Source organism: Chelonoidis abingdonii, unplaced genomic scaffold (genome assembly GCF_003597395.2).
Source record: "Chelonoidis abingdonii isolate Lonesome George unplaced genomic scaffold, CheloAbing_2.0 scaffold0473, whole genome shotgun sequence".
NCBI classification, from domain to species: Eukaryota; Metazoa; Chordata; order Testudines; family Testudinidae; genus Chelonoidis; species Chelonoidis abingdonii.
The window spans coordinates 32751-49772 of NW_027424734.1; the positions used below are offsets into that span (position 1 = coordinate 32751).

General features: G+C 42.4%; 1 protein-coding gene and 1 pseudogene across 1 annotated transcript; both read left to right on the forward strand.

Annotated features, from left to right (window-relative positions):
- Positions 1 to 953: 953 nt before the first annotated feature.
- LOC116822012 (olfactory receptor 6A2-like) lies at positions 954 to 1916 on the forward strand. The gene has a single exon (XM_032775569.2). The coding sequence runs from the start codon at positions 957 to 959 to the stop codon at positions 1914 to 1916; it is 960 nt and encodes a 319-aa protein (XP_032631460.2). The 5' UTR covers positions 954 to 956.
- Positions 1917 to 15834: 13918 nt separating this feature from the next.
- LOC142046024 (olfactory receptor 6Y1-like) lies at positions 15835 to 16818 on the forward strand (annotated as a pseudogene).
- The last annotated feature ends 204 nt before the right edge of the window (positions 16819 to 17022 follow it).

The following is a 17022-nucleotide window of genomic DNA, read 5'->3' on the forward strand; positions in this document are numbered from 1 at the left end:
AGCCCAAGTTCAAATGCCTGCACAGCTGGTTTTTGGCACCGTCACATGAGCCTATGTCTGCAGATCGAAACTCTGAAACTTGCTGCTGCAGGTTTGGGTTTGTCTGTTTTCTTTCGCCATGTGAACATACCTATTGAATCCAACTAGCAACTTGATTGACTGAGTAATGACTGAGTAAAAGGTTGGTACAGGTATCCAGTGTAAGGTAATATTTTGGATCCTTGCATTCCTTTACTCCCTCACTCCCTGGATGCAAATCTGTCTTTTCTATTAATTTTAGTAACTCCTAGAGTACAGCTTGTTCTGGTCTCCATTGTAATAGGATCTGTACGAACATATAGACAATTATCACTGTTGTTTTTATGCTACAATATTTATGCTACAATAGTGCCTAGAGAAGATTCCTTTTTTTCAGTCCAAATCTTTAAGTAATGACCTGTGTACTGGTTTCATCATCTTTCATCATATTCTGCACCGGTGTTGACATGAGCACAAAGGGCATCCAGTATTATTAGTAGTTTTGCTTTTCAAATATGCATAAGGGCCAGATTCTCAAAGGTATTTAGGGAACTAAAGATGCAGCTAGGCACCGAGTGGGGTTTTAAAAACCACCTAAGCAGGTTAGGTGTCAAACTCACGTAGGTAATTTAGGAGCACAAATGCTATTGAATTTCAATGAAATTTTTAATAGTAAGTCACTTAACCACTTTTGAAAATCTCACTGATTAGCACTAGAATTATCTGTAGTGTGAAGAAGATTGCCAATAAAATGTAAAAAGGTATTGGGAGAGAGAAAGAAATGTGGAATTAGATCAGCAGATAGGTTGCTCAGTTGATAGATGTGTGTATAAGGGGGTAAATCAATTGATCGATAGATAATATACTGATAACCACTAGTAGTAAATATGTTGTTGTTCTGATTATCTATTTATCTATTACAGAGCTGGCTGTTAGACATGGAGATGAGAAATCAAACCAGTGACACAGAATTCATTCTCCTAGGGTTCCCCGTAGCTCCTCATCTGCAGCTCCTCTTCCTCATGAGCTTTCTCATTGCCTACATCTTAGTAGTGCTGGAAAATGTCATCATGATCATCATGATGATCCGGGTGAACTGTCACCTCCACTGCCCCACGTACTTCTTCCTAAGTAGCCTGTCCTTCCTGGAAATCTTGTACGTTACAGTCACCATGCCGAAGACTATGGTCAACTTCGTGTCAGGGAGCAAACGCATTTCCTTCATAGGCTGTTTGACACAGCTCTATTTCTTCCTCGGCTTGGGGAACACTGAGTGCATTCTTCTAGCCGTCATGGCCTATGACCGGTATGTTGCCATCTGCAACCCAGTTCATTACCCAGCCATTGTGAGCCAGGATTTATGTATCCACCTGGCAGCTGGGTCCTGGCTCTGCGGCTTCTTCATCTTTGCATGGAAGGTGTTTCTTATATCTCAACTGATGTACTGTGGTCCCAATGTCATCAACCATTTCTTCTGTGACGTGTCCCCCCTCTTGAACTTAACCTGCACAGACATGATCCAGGCAGCACTGGCAGATTTTGTTGCTGACCTGTTTATCTTGCTGATTCCCCTCTCTGTAATAATCCTTTCCTATGCTTATATCATCTCCACCATTCTCCACATCCCTTCCACACAGGGCCATCAGAAAGCATTCTCCACTTGCACGTCACACCTCAGTGTGGTTGTTATCTTCTATGCTGCCAGCATTTTCATCTACATTCGGCCCCAGGGCCTTCCATCCCACAACACCAACAAAATTGTTTCTGCTCTCTATGCCATTGTTGTCCCACTTTTCAACCCCATCATCTACTGTCTGAGGAACAAGGAGGTCAAAGAGGCCCTGAAGAAGACTTTAAACAGCAAAGGAGTTCAGCTACAGAAACATCAGTACACTTAGTTAGAAATGGAGGGCGCGGAAAGGAAGAAAATGGAAACAAAACAAAATTGAACTTGACACAGGGATCACTGAGTGAAAACCTCTAGTCTGTGTTATGTCACAGGTCAGACTATATGATCATGATGGGCCCTTCTGGCCTTAAAATCTCAGAATCTATTAAAGCCTATCAATATGAGCAGAACTTCAACTTGAGCATGCAGTAGCACCATCAAGCCCTTGTGTTCTCTGGGGACACAGCAACCCATGCATTGTTCCCACGTCCCTAACCTACAATTCTGAAATAGTTTGTTCCAACACCCTCTTCTCTTCCCACCATCTCACAGTCTCTTAACCTCAACTTCATTCTGCACCTGCCCCTCATATTTTCCTCCCAGACATTTTCCCTGTTCTGTCCATGTGTTCTTTCTCCCTACCCTTGTCTTTCCATTTCCCTAATACTCTCCTAATTAAACTCACTCAAGGGAGAAAGAAATGGAGGCACTCACATGACGTTTGCTGCCATCCTATTGATTGATTTGCTTGTGTGTTCTTTAGATTACGAGGGACTGTCTGCTAATCTGTGTTTATGCAGAACTGAACACAACGGGGTCCTGATCTTGGTTGATCCGTGGATGCTACCATAATAAACATGATTAATGATAAATAACAAAACAAAGGGTTTTTTTTGTATTTTTGTCTAAATGTTCTGTTTTTTCAACCAAAAAATGTGAGATTGGAAAAAAAATGTAATATAAAAAACTAGTTTTTCAATTAAAAATAAGGTTTTCCTGAAAATTTTACCAGATAAGTTATTTTACTGCAAATAATTTTAGAAAATTGAACATTTCCTGATTTTGGTCTTTCTTCTTGAGCAAAGTCCACCAAAATTTCACTGGAAAGTATTAAAAAAGATTTCCAGTGAAAAATAATTGGCATTTTTCAACCAGTTGTAGCAAGCAACATCATGTGGCCTGTACTATCAATGATATCTCGTACGTCAATATAAAATTTTCACATTGTCTACAGACCACAAATTACCCATGGGAATTATTTTGTGAAACATGAATACGTACAAGCAAATGGCAAGCTGTAACCATATATACATATATTAAGTAAATTATTATTTTTTAAAAAAATGTTAATCTTTGTCATGGGTGCACAGGTTTGGTGCTCTGGAACAACTTTCAATCAGTTTCAGTCAGTACCCTCTTCAGTGTGACAGCCCCACATGGTGCACTTTCAGTAGGGTAAGCCTCCTTGGCTTCAGTGCCTCCTGGGACAGACCTCGGAGTGTTCAGCACCCCTGTTCCATACTGTGGGCTCCCCGCAGGCAATCCAACTGGATAGGACAATTGGGGAAGCCTTCCACCCCCCAAAGGGGCCATGCACCCCAACTTCCGCAGTCAGCAGTGACTCCCAGCCAGGGCTCTAAAACATAAGGTTTATTAGTTCTCTGGAAAACAGTGCAGGAAAGTTCTTTGTTAGCACAAAAACCAGAAAGTTACAGTAAAACCCATCTTGGGTAGACCCAGAGCCCCCTGCCTCCCCCTTACAGCCCCCAAAACAGATGATGGATTCACTTTCAACAGCCTGCTCCCAGTCATGTCCAGTTGTCCCTCCATCCTTTGTTCAGTTTCCCAGGCAAAACTTGTCACCTGGCCTCCACCTCTCTCTCTCTCTTTCTCTCTCTCTCTTTTTCTTCTCCAACGTGTCATACCTGGCTGGCTTCTTGTAGAAGTTGTCCCTCTCTCCCTCGCCATCAGTTGCTAAATTACAAATTATGAGGCCATTGTCTGGGGTTCTGGCAGCTAGAACACAGTCAGACCCAATCTTCTAAGGGTCTCTGCAAAGATTAAACATCATTATCCCACTGCCTAGTTAATCATGCAACATATAAGGAAAACTGAGGCATGTACACAATATTCATACAAATCCTTAAGAACCCCCCACCACTTCATCACAATCTCTAATTAATATTAGGACTTATTATTCCATTTATTGAAAAGTCCTGTCTGAACACATGAGAGACTCTATGATCAGTCTAGATGACAGGTTTCATGGAGGTATTATGGTTTTCAGGATAAGGCACTGGACTAAGAGTAGGAAAGTCAATGAGAGTTGAGTGTCTGTTCCTCCTGGGGATGCACGGTTGCTATAGCCATGTCAGTCTCAGGATATTAGAGAGAAAAGGTGAGTGAGGTAATAGCTTTTAATGGACCAACTCCTTGTTTCTATCTCCAACAGAAGTTGGTCCAATAAAATATATTACCTCACCCACCTTATTCCTCCTGGGCTCTTTTTAGAAAATCCCAGTTAGAATATTTCAGCTGGACCTTTAAGCAGATGCAGGTGGATTTCAGAACCAGGTTACTTCAGTTGGGACCAGATAGGCAACAATATTTCATCTATGGTACCTGAGGGAATGATGGAGATCATTCAGCCTCAGGTTTTCTTCCCTGTACCACGTCAGGAAGGGATTTATGCAGGTATTCAGTGGTGGCCTAACAGTGTTTCAGTGTTAAAGCCTTCATAGGCCTTGATGGGAGCTGAGTTGGGCAATTTGAAATGCCATCTTTCGGCATGGAATTTCAATGCCCCCTGTGGGTTTTGATGTGAGTGTGTCATGCATTGTAGCACTGTGGCAGTTATAGGAGCAGAGCAACTCAGTGATACGCAATTGAACTTACTCACCAGGACAGGACAAAACCAGTAGTGCAATGGGAAATGTAGAGTTGCAGGACTGTCTCTCTGCTTGTCTAGTTGCCTATTGTCATATATACCCCTCCGTCTATGCATGTAGGCTGAGATTTCAGTGCTACTGAAGGTATTAGATTGGCCTATTCTCACTCATTTAAATAAAAGTTGGGTGTCTAAATGCCCATGAGGGATTGAAAATCTTCTCCTTAATGTGTCTATGAAGTCCATCATCAATTCTTTAGTGGGGAGAGATAGTTCAGTGGTTTGAGTATTGGCTTACTAAACTCACAGCTGTGAGTTCAATCCTTGAGGGGATCCCTTGGAAATGTGGGGTGAAATCAATAGTGGGTTCTGCTAGTGAAAGCAGCAGGCTGGACTCAATGACTTTTCAGGGTCCTTTCCAGTTCTATGCAATAGGTATATCTGCATATATCATTATTTATTCATCTGTCTAACCATGCCATTCATTTTTCTGCCCCTCCTTCTATCCACTAACTGTCTAATAACACTGGTCTACAATTTCTGAGAAGTCATCTGCTTCAGAGATAAAATTTGGTATTTATTATGTATTTTGATGTGCAGAATTCAAATATGACAATTAAAACAACTGATTGGTTACTGTTTCTAAGATATTTAAGTTTTTACATTTTATGTCTATGTAGATAGTAGAGTTTTAGTCATAAATTATAAACCTAGGTCTTTTCATGTGTTTATGGTTGCTTTACATGATAATATTTCACCTGTCCTGTTTATGTAACACTTTAAAAATAAGCAAAAGGGTTATATAAATAAAAGTTATTATGAAACAAAAGGCAAAAAACTATTATGTACATAGTTTAGTCCTATTCATGTGCTACTCGGCGCTTCTTGGCTTGTCTCTTGTATTCATTAAATGGAGATATCTTGTCACTGTTCAGCATAGTCTGCAAGCATTGATGGGCTCCATTTGCCCTGATAGCGTTTCTCCATTGTTGCAATGTCCTGGTGAAATCGCTGCCATGCTCGTCGCTCACTGCTCTGCAGTTCGGTGGAAAAAAATCTAAATGAGAGTGCAAAAAATTGTATCTTTAGTGACATGTTGCAACCAAGCTTTTGTATGCCTTGAGGAGGTTTCACCAACAACTGTAGTTGTCTGCCTTGTTGTTTCCGAGGAAAATTTATTGCCATTATGCGAGGCTTTCCATGCCATCTTTTCCTTGCCACGCAGTGCGTGGTCAAATGCTTCATTCTCGAAGAAGTATCACGCAATAGATGGGAACCACAAAGACACTTCCTTATCTTAGCTTCACTTACCTTGGAATTTTTCCATGGAGGTACCTGAAAGCTGCTTGTGTTTTTCAATGTGCCTTGACAAAGTTCTTCATCAGACCAGCTTGGTGTGTAGGGTGGTACAAAATCTTCCTTGATTCACAAGTGGTCGTCTGAACACTTTGTTCCCCCGGGTCCTGACTGTCGGAGTGGCAGTCTTTTTATGTAGTGGGAATCTCTTGCACGACATCTTCCCTTCGCAGAGGAACAGCAATACTTTGTGTATCCTCAGTCTCTGCGACAAGCAAGACGAGCTAACAAGCCTTCAATTGCCACAAGCTGCCCTTGATAGTTGGTCATCGTTTATGCAAAAGTTGTTTCCTGTTGTCACAGATTTCTTCATTATGACTGCTTATGACCAACTGGAATTGATTGGACAAACATTGCTTTATGCACAAAACAGCTTTAAGCTCAGATCCTTCGATGATCAATGTAACAGTTCTCCACTCATCCTGAATCGTGAAATAATGATTTGAGGGCTGCCATCACACCATCGATGGTTGTTGCAGGCTACAAGATTCATCCTTCCTGAAGGAAATCGTGACAGATTCCTTTGCGGTCATGGAATATGGAAACCCTACATCAACCTGAGGAGATTCCACTGCTGTATTTTGGGCCCAACAGCTAGACTAGAGCCAATCAACGTTTTAAGCATCATATTTCGTTTCGTGACCAGAATAGTTATAGTGTTTGAGCTACTTTATTTCGAGAAGCATTTGGCTGTATGAGCAGTGTAATCTCTAGTTAGCATCGTATAAATCGGTCAAAGTATGCATTTAGTGTGCCAGTCACACTGTTCTTTTTAAGCAGTGTTCCCTTCTTCCCTTACCCTGTATAATCAGGGTATTCCTATGCGTCAATGGTTTGAACTTCGCTTCGCCACCTCAGAGTTAAGGCAGGGTACTTCTTTGAAACTAAGGGGGGAGGTGTTTTTCCTCCACTCACCTCTGTGTAAATCAGGAGTAACTGTTAATGGAATCTTAGGAGCTGGCTGAAATTTTTCATATATTTTTTTCACAAGAAATGAGTTTCATCAAAAATAAATTGTTCAAATCGAATTCATTTCTGATATTTTTTAAGTTTTTTACAGAATTTCCTATATGACACAACATTTGTCTCTATTTTTAGTGAGCTGACATTTTTTTGTGTTCACTTTTTGTACATTTTGGATTTTTAACAGCCCATCTTTTATATTTTTTAGTCTAAATCATCTTTTAGGTTTTGATTTGGTTTTCGTTTGCTTACTTTTTCCTTTTATTTTTCTTCTCTTTGTCCACTTTTGTAATCTTAAATCTTCTTACACTTTGGAAGTTATCTGAGCAGCAAATTAGAACAATGGAAACTGTGATAACACCACCACTCTGTACCCTTTTGCATAGCTGATGGAATTTTGAGAATCAAGTCTAGTGTACGCATTGTGAAACTGGAGTAGGGGAGAGACAAGGTGGGTGAGGGAATCTCTTTTATAGCAATGGTCTCAACAATTTTTGATTCGTGAACACTATCAGTAAAACATTTTGAGCTGCACCCTGTCTCATAAACAGATTGTAAGGGTTAATGTCTCTGTCTACCTGTAAGGGTTAAGGTGGAACGGAGACAGCTGGCCAGAGACACACTCGGAGACAAGACTACTTTTAACCTGGTGGGAGGGAAACTTTGTGTGTTGTTCTTTTGTCCGTTGTGTGTGTTCTTCTCTCGGGAGGGTCTTGGAGGCCAGACATTACTTACTCTCTAGTTTCTGTTCAAATAATAAGTAAAAAACGGGGGTTTAGGGCTTTTTGTTTGTTTTACTCGTATTTGCAGTTGTGGATCTGGCTGGTTGACTTTCTTGTGTTAGTTGGGATTTTTGATTTGTATTGGTACTGGGGGCAAAGTTTCTTTCTGGTGTCTGTGAGCTATAGGACCCTGTAATATTTACATCTTGAAGTTACAGAGATAATTCTTTACTTTTTCCTTTCTTTTATTAACAGATTTCTTTTTAAGACCTGATTGATTTTTTCCTCTGGTTAAGGCTGAGGAATGAAGGGAGGGGGATCTCTTTGTGTTAGATTTACGGAGCGTGAATCTGTACTGCCTCAGGGGAAGAGGGAAGGGGGAGGAAAAAATCTGCTCGGTGTGTTTCATGGAGTTTGAAGCACAGGTTCTTCTAGGGGAACCCAGGGAGGGGAAGCCTAGGAGCGGCACTAGTGAGGGAAAGAGTTTACTCTCCCTGTGCCAAGATCCAGGGGATCTGGGTCTTGGGGGTCCCCAGGGAAGGCTTTGGGGAGACCAGAGTTTATCAAACACTCAGAGTTTTGATTGGTGGCAGCATATCGGAAATAAGATGGTAATTAAGCTTAGAGGAATTCATGCAGGTACCCAAATTTTGGACGCTAAGGTTCAGATTTGGGAATTATACCTTATGACAACCCCCAATATAAGTATGTTTATTTATGTATAAATTATATACATTTACTACTATACTAATATATTAGGTACTTTATAAAACATACAGAAATAAAATTAAAAAAGGATGAGATAAAGATGAAATAAACAATATTTTTTAAAAATAATTTTTATTGTATTTTATTTATTAACAGAACAAAACCCCTTTTTGCTTTCACAAAAAATTATTATTAATAACAATATTTTTAGTGAGAGCAATGTGATTGAATATGCTTCATTATTTCTGAAAATCTTGGTTTAACACTTTATGATGCAGCAGTTCGAAGGTCTGGATTAGAGTTAGGGTGTGGGAAGGGGCTCAGGGTGGGGGTGTGGGGTCTGGGAGGGAGTTAGACTGCAGGAAGGTACTCAGGGCGGAGTGCGGGGTCTGGGAGGGAGTTACGGTGAAGGAAGGTGTTCAGGATGGGGTGCGGAGTCTGGGAGGCAGTTAGAGTGCAGGAGGGCACTCATGGTGGGGGTGTGGGAGGAGGCTCAGGGCTGGAGCAGGCAGGAGGCGCAGAGCACTTCCCTGGGGCAGCTCTTGTTTGGTGCAGGGGGTGTGCAGGTTGCTCTGTGCAGTGCAGCTCTGTGCAGGCCACCCCTATGGCCATGATTCTGGAAGCCACCCTGCCCCACAGGCAGGGCCACCCAGAACATAGGGGCTTTAGGGGCTGCAGGGCCCTGGGCTAAGGGTGCCCCAGGGCCCTGGCCTGCAGCTCTAAAGCCGCTTTTGGAATGTGGCCCCGCGAGCATGAGCCGGAGGACTCAGGAGAAGCAGGGGCAGCCTCACAGCCCGCAGCCAGACAGGAGTGCCACTTTCCCCTTCAAAGCGCTGCTTCACTCTGGCTGCTGGCTGTGCAGTTGCCCCTGCTCCTCCATGGCCCAGAGGACTCAGGGCCGCATTCTGAAAGGCACTTTAGAGCTGCACGCCAGGACTCTGGGGCCCCTTTAGCCCAGGTCCCTGCAGCCCCTAAAGCCCTTGCATTCCGGGTGTCCCTGCCTGCGGGGGAGGGGGAGGCAGCTTCCCTGCTCACTCCTTCCCTCCTTCCTCCAGGTGCGCTTCCCCCACCCCCCCGGCGGCTCTCCTCCTGCTGCACACCCCAATGGATCATCTTGCGCACCCCACTTTTGAGAACACTATTTTATGGGACCAACTTCTGTAGGCGAAAGAGACAAGCTCTTGTCTCTTTCACAAACAGAAGTTGGTCCAACAAAAGATATTACCTTACTCACCTTGTCTTTCTCATATCCTGGGACATGGCTACAGTAACACTGCAAACGTTTGAGAAAAATCTGATCTTATTTATTTGATTTTTAGCTTATCTCAGAAGCCTTCAGTGGTCCCTATTCTTGAGCTCACTGAGAAAACTCATGGAAAAAATGTGTTTGTTCTTTGTGTGATTGCTTCCATTAGGATGCAGGTGTAATTTTCAGATCAGTTCTCAAGGACACTGAAGGTAAATAAAGAGGCACATAAATACCTGTACCAGCATATTTCATGTAGCCAGAACTAAACTCTGCTCTTCATATCTTCTCTGCTATCCAGCTACTCCAAGTTTGATTAGGGCTGCATACACAGAAGTGGCTTGAACTTTGCTCTGGTAATATACAAGGTTAAGGCAAGTTTTCCTTCTATTGAAAAGGGGTATTTCTGAAGTGTTCCCCATTTTGTTTCTGAAATGTAAATCTGGATTAGCCCTATATTGAAAGTATGTATGGATCTATTTATCCATACATAACTTTAAATAGACTGAGATTCTCAAAAGGACCTAGGGAATTAGAGGTCTGCAGTCCATGGAAAGCCTATGGAAGTTTGATGTTCACTTACATGCAGTGTTGTTGTAGCAGTCTTGGTCACAGGATATTAGAGTGACAGGATGGGTGAGGTAATATTTGTATTAGACCAGCTTCTGTTGGGAAGAGAGCTTTTGGGTTTACACAGAGCTCTTTTGCAGGTCTGGGAAAGGTACTCTGAACATCACTGTGAAATTCAAAGTGGAACAGATTGTTGGGCATAAGAAGTTAATACGTATTTCAAGGGACCCTTCAAGGTGAAGTGGCCCATTAACACGCCTCCAGTCATAGGGGGAGAAGGAAGTGGAAGCAGGAAAGTCCATCTAGGGGTGGTTGCTAGTGAGTTACAGATTGTTGTAAATCCAGTATGTGTATTCATCCAATGATTTTTAGTTATGAATTTAAGCTCTCGGCTCGTCTTTTGAAAAGACTGAATAGTGACACTAAATTTATGGCTTATTACATCAATCTATAACCCACTAATCCCCTTTCCAGCTGCCTTGTCCCTCCTTACTTCCCCCCAATGACTGGAGGTGTGTTCACAGGCCACTTCACCTTGACTGGTCTCTTGAAATATATGTTAACTACTTATGCCAAACAATCTGTTCCACTTTGCATTTAGCTGTGACACTCAGAATATCTTTCCCAGATGTGAAGACGACCTCCCTGTAAGTTCAAAAGCTTGTCTCTCTTACTAACAGAAGCAGGTCCAATAAAAGAAAATACCTAACCTACCTTGTCTCTTTAACTCACTCATACTCCTTTGAAAGTCAGAGACATAATGTATATATGTTCATCTCTATACATGCCCTTAATGAAGATATCTTTAGATAATAGTCCATATATATTTAGGCTTGGAAGGATTAGATTTTTATTGTTTAATATTGGAAAATAAAGATTTCATCACACACACACATAAAACGAAAAAAAAATATTTCCATTGATAGTAATTGAACTTTACAGATAAGCAAAGTAATAAAAAAAAAGTTACTTGCGATTTTATGACTGTGATTTAAAGATATTTACTTTGTATATTTTGACACATGATGTCGACTATTTGTGTTTCAGTGGTTATAAAACTTTCATTTTTTGAATCTCAGTGTCTTCTGCCATTAAATAATTATTGCCTGACACTTTTTGTCTGACCTCACTCATAATTTTCTGCAACTGTGAACAGTTTAATTGATAAATATAAAATAGAGAAATGCTTAACATCCATAATTTTGTGCAACTGTGAGCATTTAAACTGATAAACATTGGAAAAATACTTAAAAATAAGCATTGACATTATTTCTCAAGGCGATAAAAAATAAAGATTGAAGTCAGAGACACTGGATTTATGGCTTATTACAACAATCTGTAAACCACTAATGTTGAATGGCCCCTTACCATCTGTGTTAACTACTTATGCAGAACAATCTGTTCCATGTTGCATTTTGCTATGATACTGGGAATATCTTTCCGAGACCTGAAGAAGAGATCTGTGTGGCTCAAAAGCTTGTCTGTATCTCACCAACAGAAGTTGGTCCAATAAAAGATATTACCTCCCCCACCTTATCTATGTAATGGAGAAAGAGTGGAAGAGTGTCATGCTTTGTTTGCGATCTTTAAAGGAACCCAAGGGAATAATTTTTATATTATCCAGTGTTTCTAATAGCAGCAGCAATTAGTAGTTGATGACCAGATTCTCCTTTCAGCCATCAAAGTGTAAATCAGGAGTGTAAATCTACTGTGTCTTATTTGCCTCTCATTTACCCCAAAGTAAATCAGAAGTAAATCTATTGAAATTAGTGGTGGCCAAGATAAGCAGTAGCTGACTGTGCATAGTAGAAGTCATTAATTGTGTTTAAAATGAGTTGTGTTGTCATTGGTCCCCATTCCAAAATCTACTCATTGCACTTTTGCAACTGGGGTTTGTAATGTGGAGACTTGGTCCCATACCAAAAAGAAAGAAGCTCACCAATCTATTTCTCACACACAATTGGATACAAATCTTAGACAAGTAGAAGCACTGAAGATAAGAAAGGAAGTGTTGTGCTGTGTTTTGTTTTTTAAAAAAAGATTGTGGAGATGATCTATCTATCTATCTATCTATCTATCTATCTATCTATCTATCTATCTAAACCGTGGTATCTAAGAGAAAAAAATGACTGGGCAGATTGATGTATGAGGGATTAGTTTGTTAGCAAATGAACCAGTCTCCTCATGACTCTTTGTATGTAAGACCCCATGAAATTCTGTGCACAAACCCAAAGTATTTTGTCTCCATCCTTCTAGTTTTTGTTTCTCTATTTCTAGGCACTCTGTACTTAGATTGAATTTAGCATGTGATCAAACGATGGAATGTACATAAGATTTTTCTCTGACCTGATTGACCAGTGGAGAATGTGTCCAGATGTCCAGGAAGGGATTACTTGTGATTGATGAGGGGCACTTGGTATTGCAAATGTCTTCAGTGGTGGATGAGATAATGACCCATGAAGAGATGATTTTAGCTCATTAGGAATTACTTATTGCCACTGGTCTTTTCTATAATAAGGACTTGGTTACGGATATCTTTAACTTACTGATTAGATACTAGTGCATGGGATGGTGCATCCATCCAGTTTCCTATATGCAAGTATTCTATTAATAAATCCTCTCCTTTAAATATTCAAAGATTCAAGTTTTAGATACAGCTCCACTGAAAGAAATGTCTCACCTTGTTGCATGTTGACACCTCATTGAAATGTAAGTGCAGTCCTTATGGGCGTCTGGAATTTTCAAAGGAGTCTAAAGGAGGAGGTATCCATTATCATGGCAATTGTCCTACCTAGCCAAATGACTCACATTGCTTAGGTGGGAGAGCAGACTCACTCCAGGCATAGAAGTCTGGCCCAGTGACTTGCCTGAGCTGGAATCTAAAGAGCGGGTAAAATATTGGAAATGAGGGACCTCAGCAAAAATTGAGAAAAATTGGCCCAACTTTCTAGAAACTTTTGTTTAATCCCTAGTGGATGGAAATGTTCCCCTCCTGTCACACACACACACACACACACACACACACACACACACACACACACACACACACACACACACACACACACTCTGAACCCACCAAGGTGTCCAGGGGTGATGGCATGCTATCTGCAGTCATGTAGGGAAGTTTCCAGATACTATGAATTTTTGAATCTCTGGAGCAGGAAGGGTCAGAACATGCACTGCTTTGCACGTCAATGGAAAATTTGAGAGTGCTGCATGCGGAGGTCTCTGTGCATCCTAGCAACATCGCCAGCATTTTCCTTCCTTTCCATTTTTGTTCTTTTGTCTTTTTTTTCACCCATTGTTTTTGAAAGAAAAAAAATCAGTTATATATAGCCTTTCTAACTCCTTTAGGATCCTCTGAGATAGCTAGCTAAGTAGATAGATGAGAGATAGATAGATGATAGATAGATAGATAGATAATCAAAGGAGCCCAAAGGAGTTGTATAGATAAAGTTTATATATATAAAGGGAGCCTATAGGAGTTAGATGCCAATACAATGGGATTTGTGTGCCTAACTCCCTTAGGTTTCTATAACAATATTAGTTTTTTATTGCAACTCCACCACACACAACTACATTCACATTGTTAGTTTGTTTGATCTTCATCCTTAAAGGTTATTTTATTTCCAATTTGTGGAATATGCTGGGATTTTTAAAGGAGTCTTATAGACTTAGGTACTTGAATGTCTTCAAAACCACCTAGGTGATTTAGGAACCTCCATCCTAGAGCAAAGGTCATTGAGGAGTATATTGACAAAGGTGCTTAGACATTGTGACAATGAACACCTCGTTGATAAGTGTCTAGGAAATCACACACTGCAAGTCACAAAGCCTGTGGTCGGCACCCAGGCTCCCTATGCAATGAAAGGGGAGAATCAGATGTCTTAGGTTATGATTCCCAAAGCCACCGCACTAGCCAGAGAAGAGCCTAAGCTAGCCAATGGGAGATGCTGATGAGAGGGGTGTATGCTAGTCCCACCCCTCTCTCTGAGCTAGGTGACTAAATCTAGGCCACAGGGAAGCACCTGTTTCTGCTTAGCAATTCTCAGCTATGATCCCTCTCTGGAGTTAGGTGCCTAAGGCATTTTTTGCAAGAAGCCAGAGGATGAGGGAAGAATCACCTTCTTCATAACTGTTAGCCCAGTGGTTAGGCAAAGGGATTTGAAGCATAAGCTGCTGCATCTCAGGCAAGTTCCCTAATCCCCAGTCTTTGAATGTTCTGATATAGAGCTCCCTCAGTCTCTCCTGTTGATAGATCCCTGTGCAGATACAAAATGTCTATCCGTGGATGTGGATATCTGTGGCTATAAATCGGTATCTGCAAAGCTGCAGGGCTCTACTGGGAACTGCAGCAGTGAAAGCAGCAGCCTGGTGGGCCACCACTCCCAGGAGCCAACACCCCATGCCAGCAGCTCCTCTGGTATGGCTCACCGGCAGCTGTCGCTGGTTGCGCTAGTGCAGTGGGCAAGGCTGGGGTCGGGGCTGATGCTGGTACAGTCATACCACAAGAGTTACCACCACTGGGCACTGGGCACTGGCTTCTGGATGTGGTGGTCCATCAGGCTTCTGCTTTTGCTGATGCGGTTTGTGATAGAGCCCTGCAGCTCTGAGGATACCAGTTTATATCTGCAGATGTCCGCATCCATGGATAGACATTTTGTATCCACGCAGGGATCTACCTATTGAAGCGGTTTGACTGAGGCAGTCACACAGAGATTACCCTTCATCCAGTGGTGATAGCACTCACTATGAGCTTGCAGATCCTTGTTCAAATCCCTTCCCCGCACCAGGTGGGAGAGGACATGAACTGGGGGAATGTCCCAGGTGTGTACTCTAGCCACTGAGCTGAAAGTCAGGCTTGATTTCTCTTCTTTGCACCATATCATTTTGTGTGACTTTGCCTGAGCGGCCCAATTTGATAGGCAGCCTCTGAGAACACACCTACTGGTTAGAGCCCCACATGGGAGTTAGGCAGCTGAACACCTGTCTTCCCCAGGTTTGTGAATCGCTTTAGGGCTTTGATGGGAGATGAGTATCTGGAGACCTAGAATGATGCAGCAGTGGGCACGGCCAAAGATAGATACATAGGCACCCAGGGAACTTGTACTGCAAAAACCTAGGTGCTGAGTGCATTTAGGTACCTGCAGAGATCAGTGGGAGTTATGTGAACTGCAGTGGAGCCTAAAACTGGGATTTAGGCACCCAAACCAAGATTTAGGCACCTCAATATGCACTTTAGGTGCTTAATTCATTTGTGACTTTAAGTCTGGGTGTTTGACTTTCAATGAAACTTTGGTCCTATAGGACAGTTTTTCAAAGACCTTTAAGTACCTAAAGAAGAAGATAGATGCTTAGTGGTGTTTTCAAAAGCACATTGGTGCCTAACTTCCATTGAAATCTCACTGTGTTAGGTATTGTACAAACACAGAACAAAAAGATGGTCTCTGGCATGAAGAATCTACAATATGAGTCCTTCTTGTCTATTCAGATTCTAAAGATATTTGGTTGCAGAGACTGTTCTTATACAAAATAGCTATACAGAGACACACACAAGGGGCCCTGCTCTTGGGTTGGGCTGCTAGTTGATACTATTAAGCAAATAATGAACCGTCATGGATCTAGACTCGTCAGAATCTGGCTAATCATGATTAAATTCATCACAGGTGGAGGAGGAAGGTACTGCATATAAGGAATGGATAAAGGAAACCAAACCAATGTCAGCCACTTCATCCTGCTAGGATTCCCCACTTCTGCTGAGCTGCAGCTGCTCCTCTTCTCCGTCTTCCTCCTGGCCTATTTCCTAACGCTGATGGAAAACATCATCATCATCCTTGTCATCCGGGCCAACCACCAGCTGCACAAGCCCATGTATTTCTTCCTGGGCAACCTGTCATTCCTGGAGATCTGGTACGTGACGTCATTGTGCCGAAAGATGACTGGGCAGATTCGTGACCCAGGATAAGCGCATTTCTTCCCAAGGCATGGCATGCACGCTGTATTTCTTCGTGACCTTTGGTGCACTGAGTACATCCTTTTGGCTGCCATGGCCTATGACCCGTTACTTAGCCAATATGCAAACCTTTGCGGTCCCATCCATCATGAGCAATAGGTTCTGCACCCAGCTGGCTGCAAGCTGCTGGGTTTGTGGCTTGATCACCGCCGCAATCAAGCTGAGCTTCATCGCCCAGCTCTGGTTCTGCAGCTTTGACCCATCAACCACTACTTCTGCGACATCTCACCCCTATTGAATGTCTCCTGCACTGACTCATCTCTGGCCGAGCTGGTGGACTTCATCCTGGCCCTGATGGTTCATCATGGTGCCTGCCAACCTGTGCAATTGTGGTCACCTCGTACATCTATATTCTGTTCACTGTGCTCAGAATCCCCTCATCCCAGGGTAGGCATCAAAAAGCCTCTCTACCTGCAGCTCCCACTTGCCATGGTAGTCTTGTCTACTCCACCACCTCTCACCTATGCCGGCGCCCAAGGCCATGTACACTTACAACTCCAACAAGCTGGTGTCAGTGCTCTATACTGTGGTGGGCCACTCCTGAAACCCCTCATCTACTGCCTCAGAAGAACAAGGAGGTCAAGGTGCCCTGAGGAAGGCAAAGCTTGGCCAGAAGGAGCACTGAGGGAACGTAGTTTAAAGACTGCTGTAGAAGGGGGTTACTGATGAGTCCTCCGGATGGATGTCATACCTACACTAGGAACAAGCAAACTTGTGTTATCCTATATCTAGGTGAAATTCGGCAAGCCATACTGCTGGGAAGGACGGGCTTGCGGGTTAAGACAAGTGGGCTGTAGCCGAGAAGGTCTCTGTTCAGATTCTTCTCTTTGCCTCACACACCTTGAATTTCAGTGACATTTGGGTCCTGAG

Bases quoted from the DNA above. Each gene is read 5' to 3' on its own strand.
- LOC116822012 (XM_032775569.2), top strand. From the start codon at position 957: ATGGAGATGAGAAATCAAACCAGTGACACAGAATTCATTCTCCTAGGG.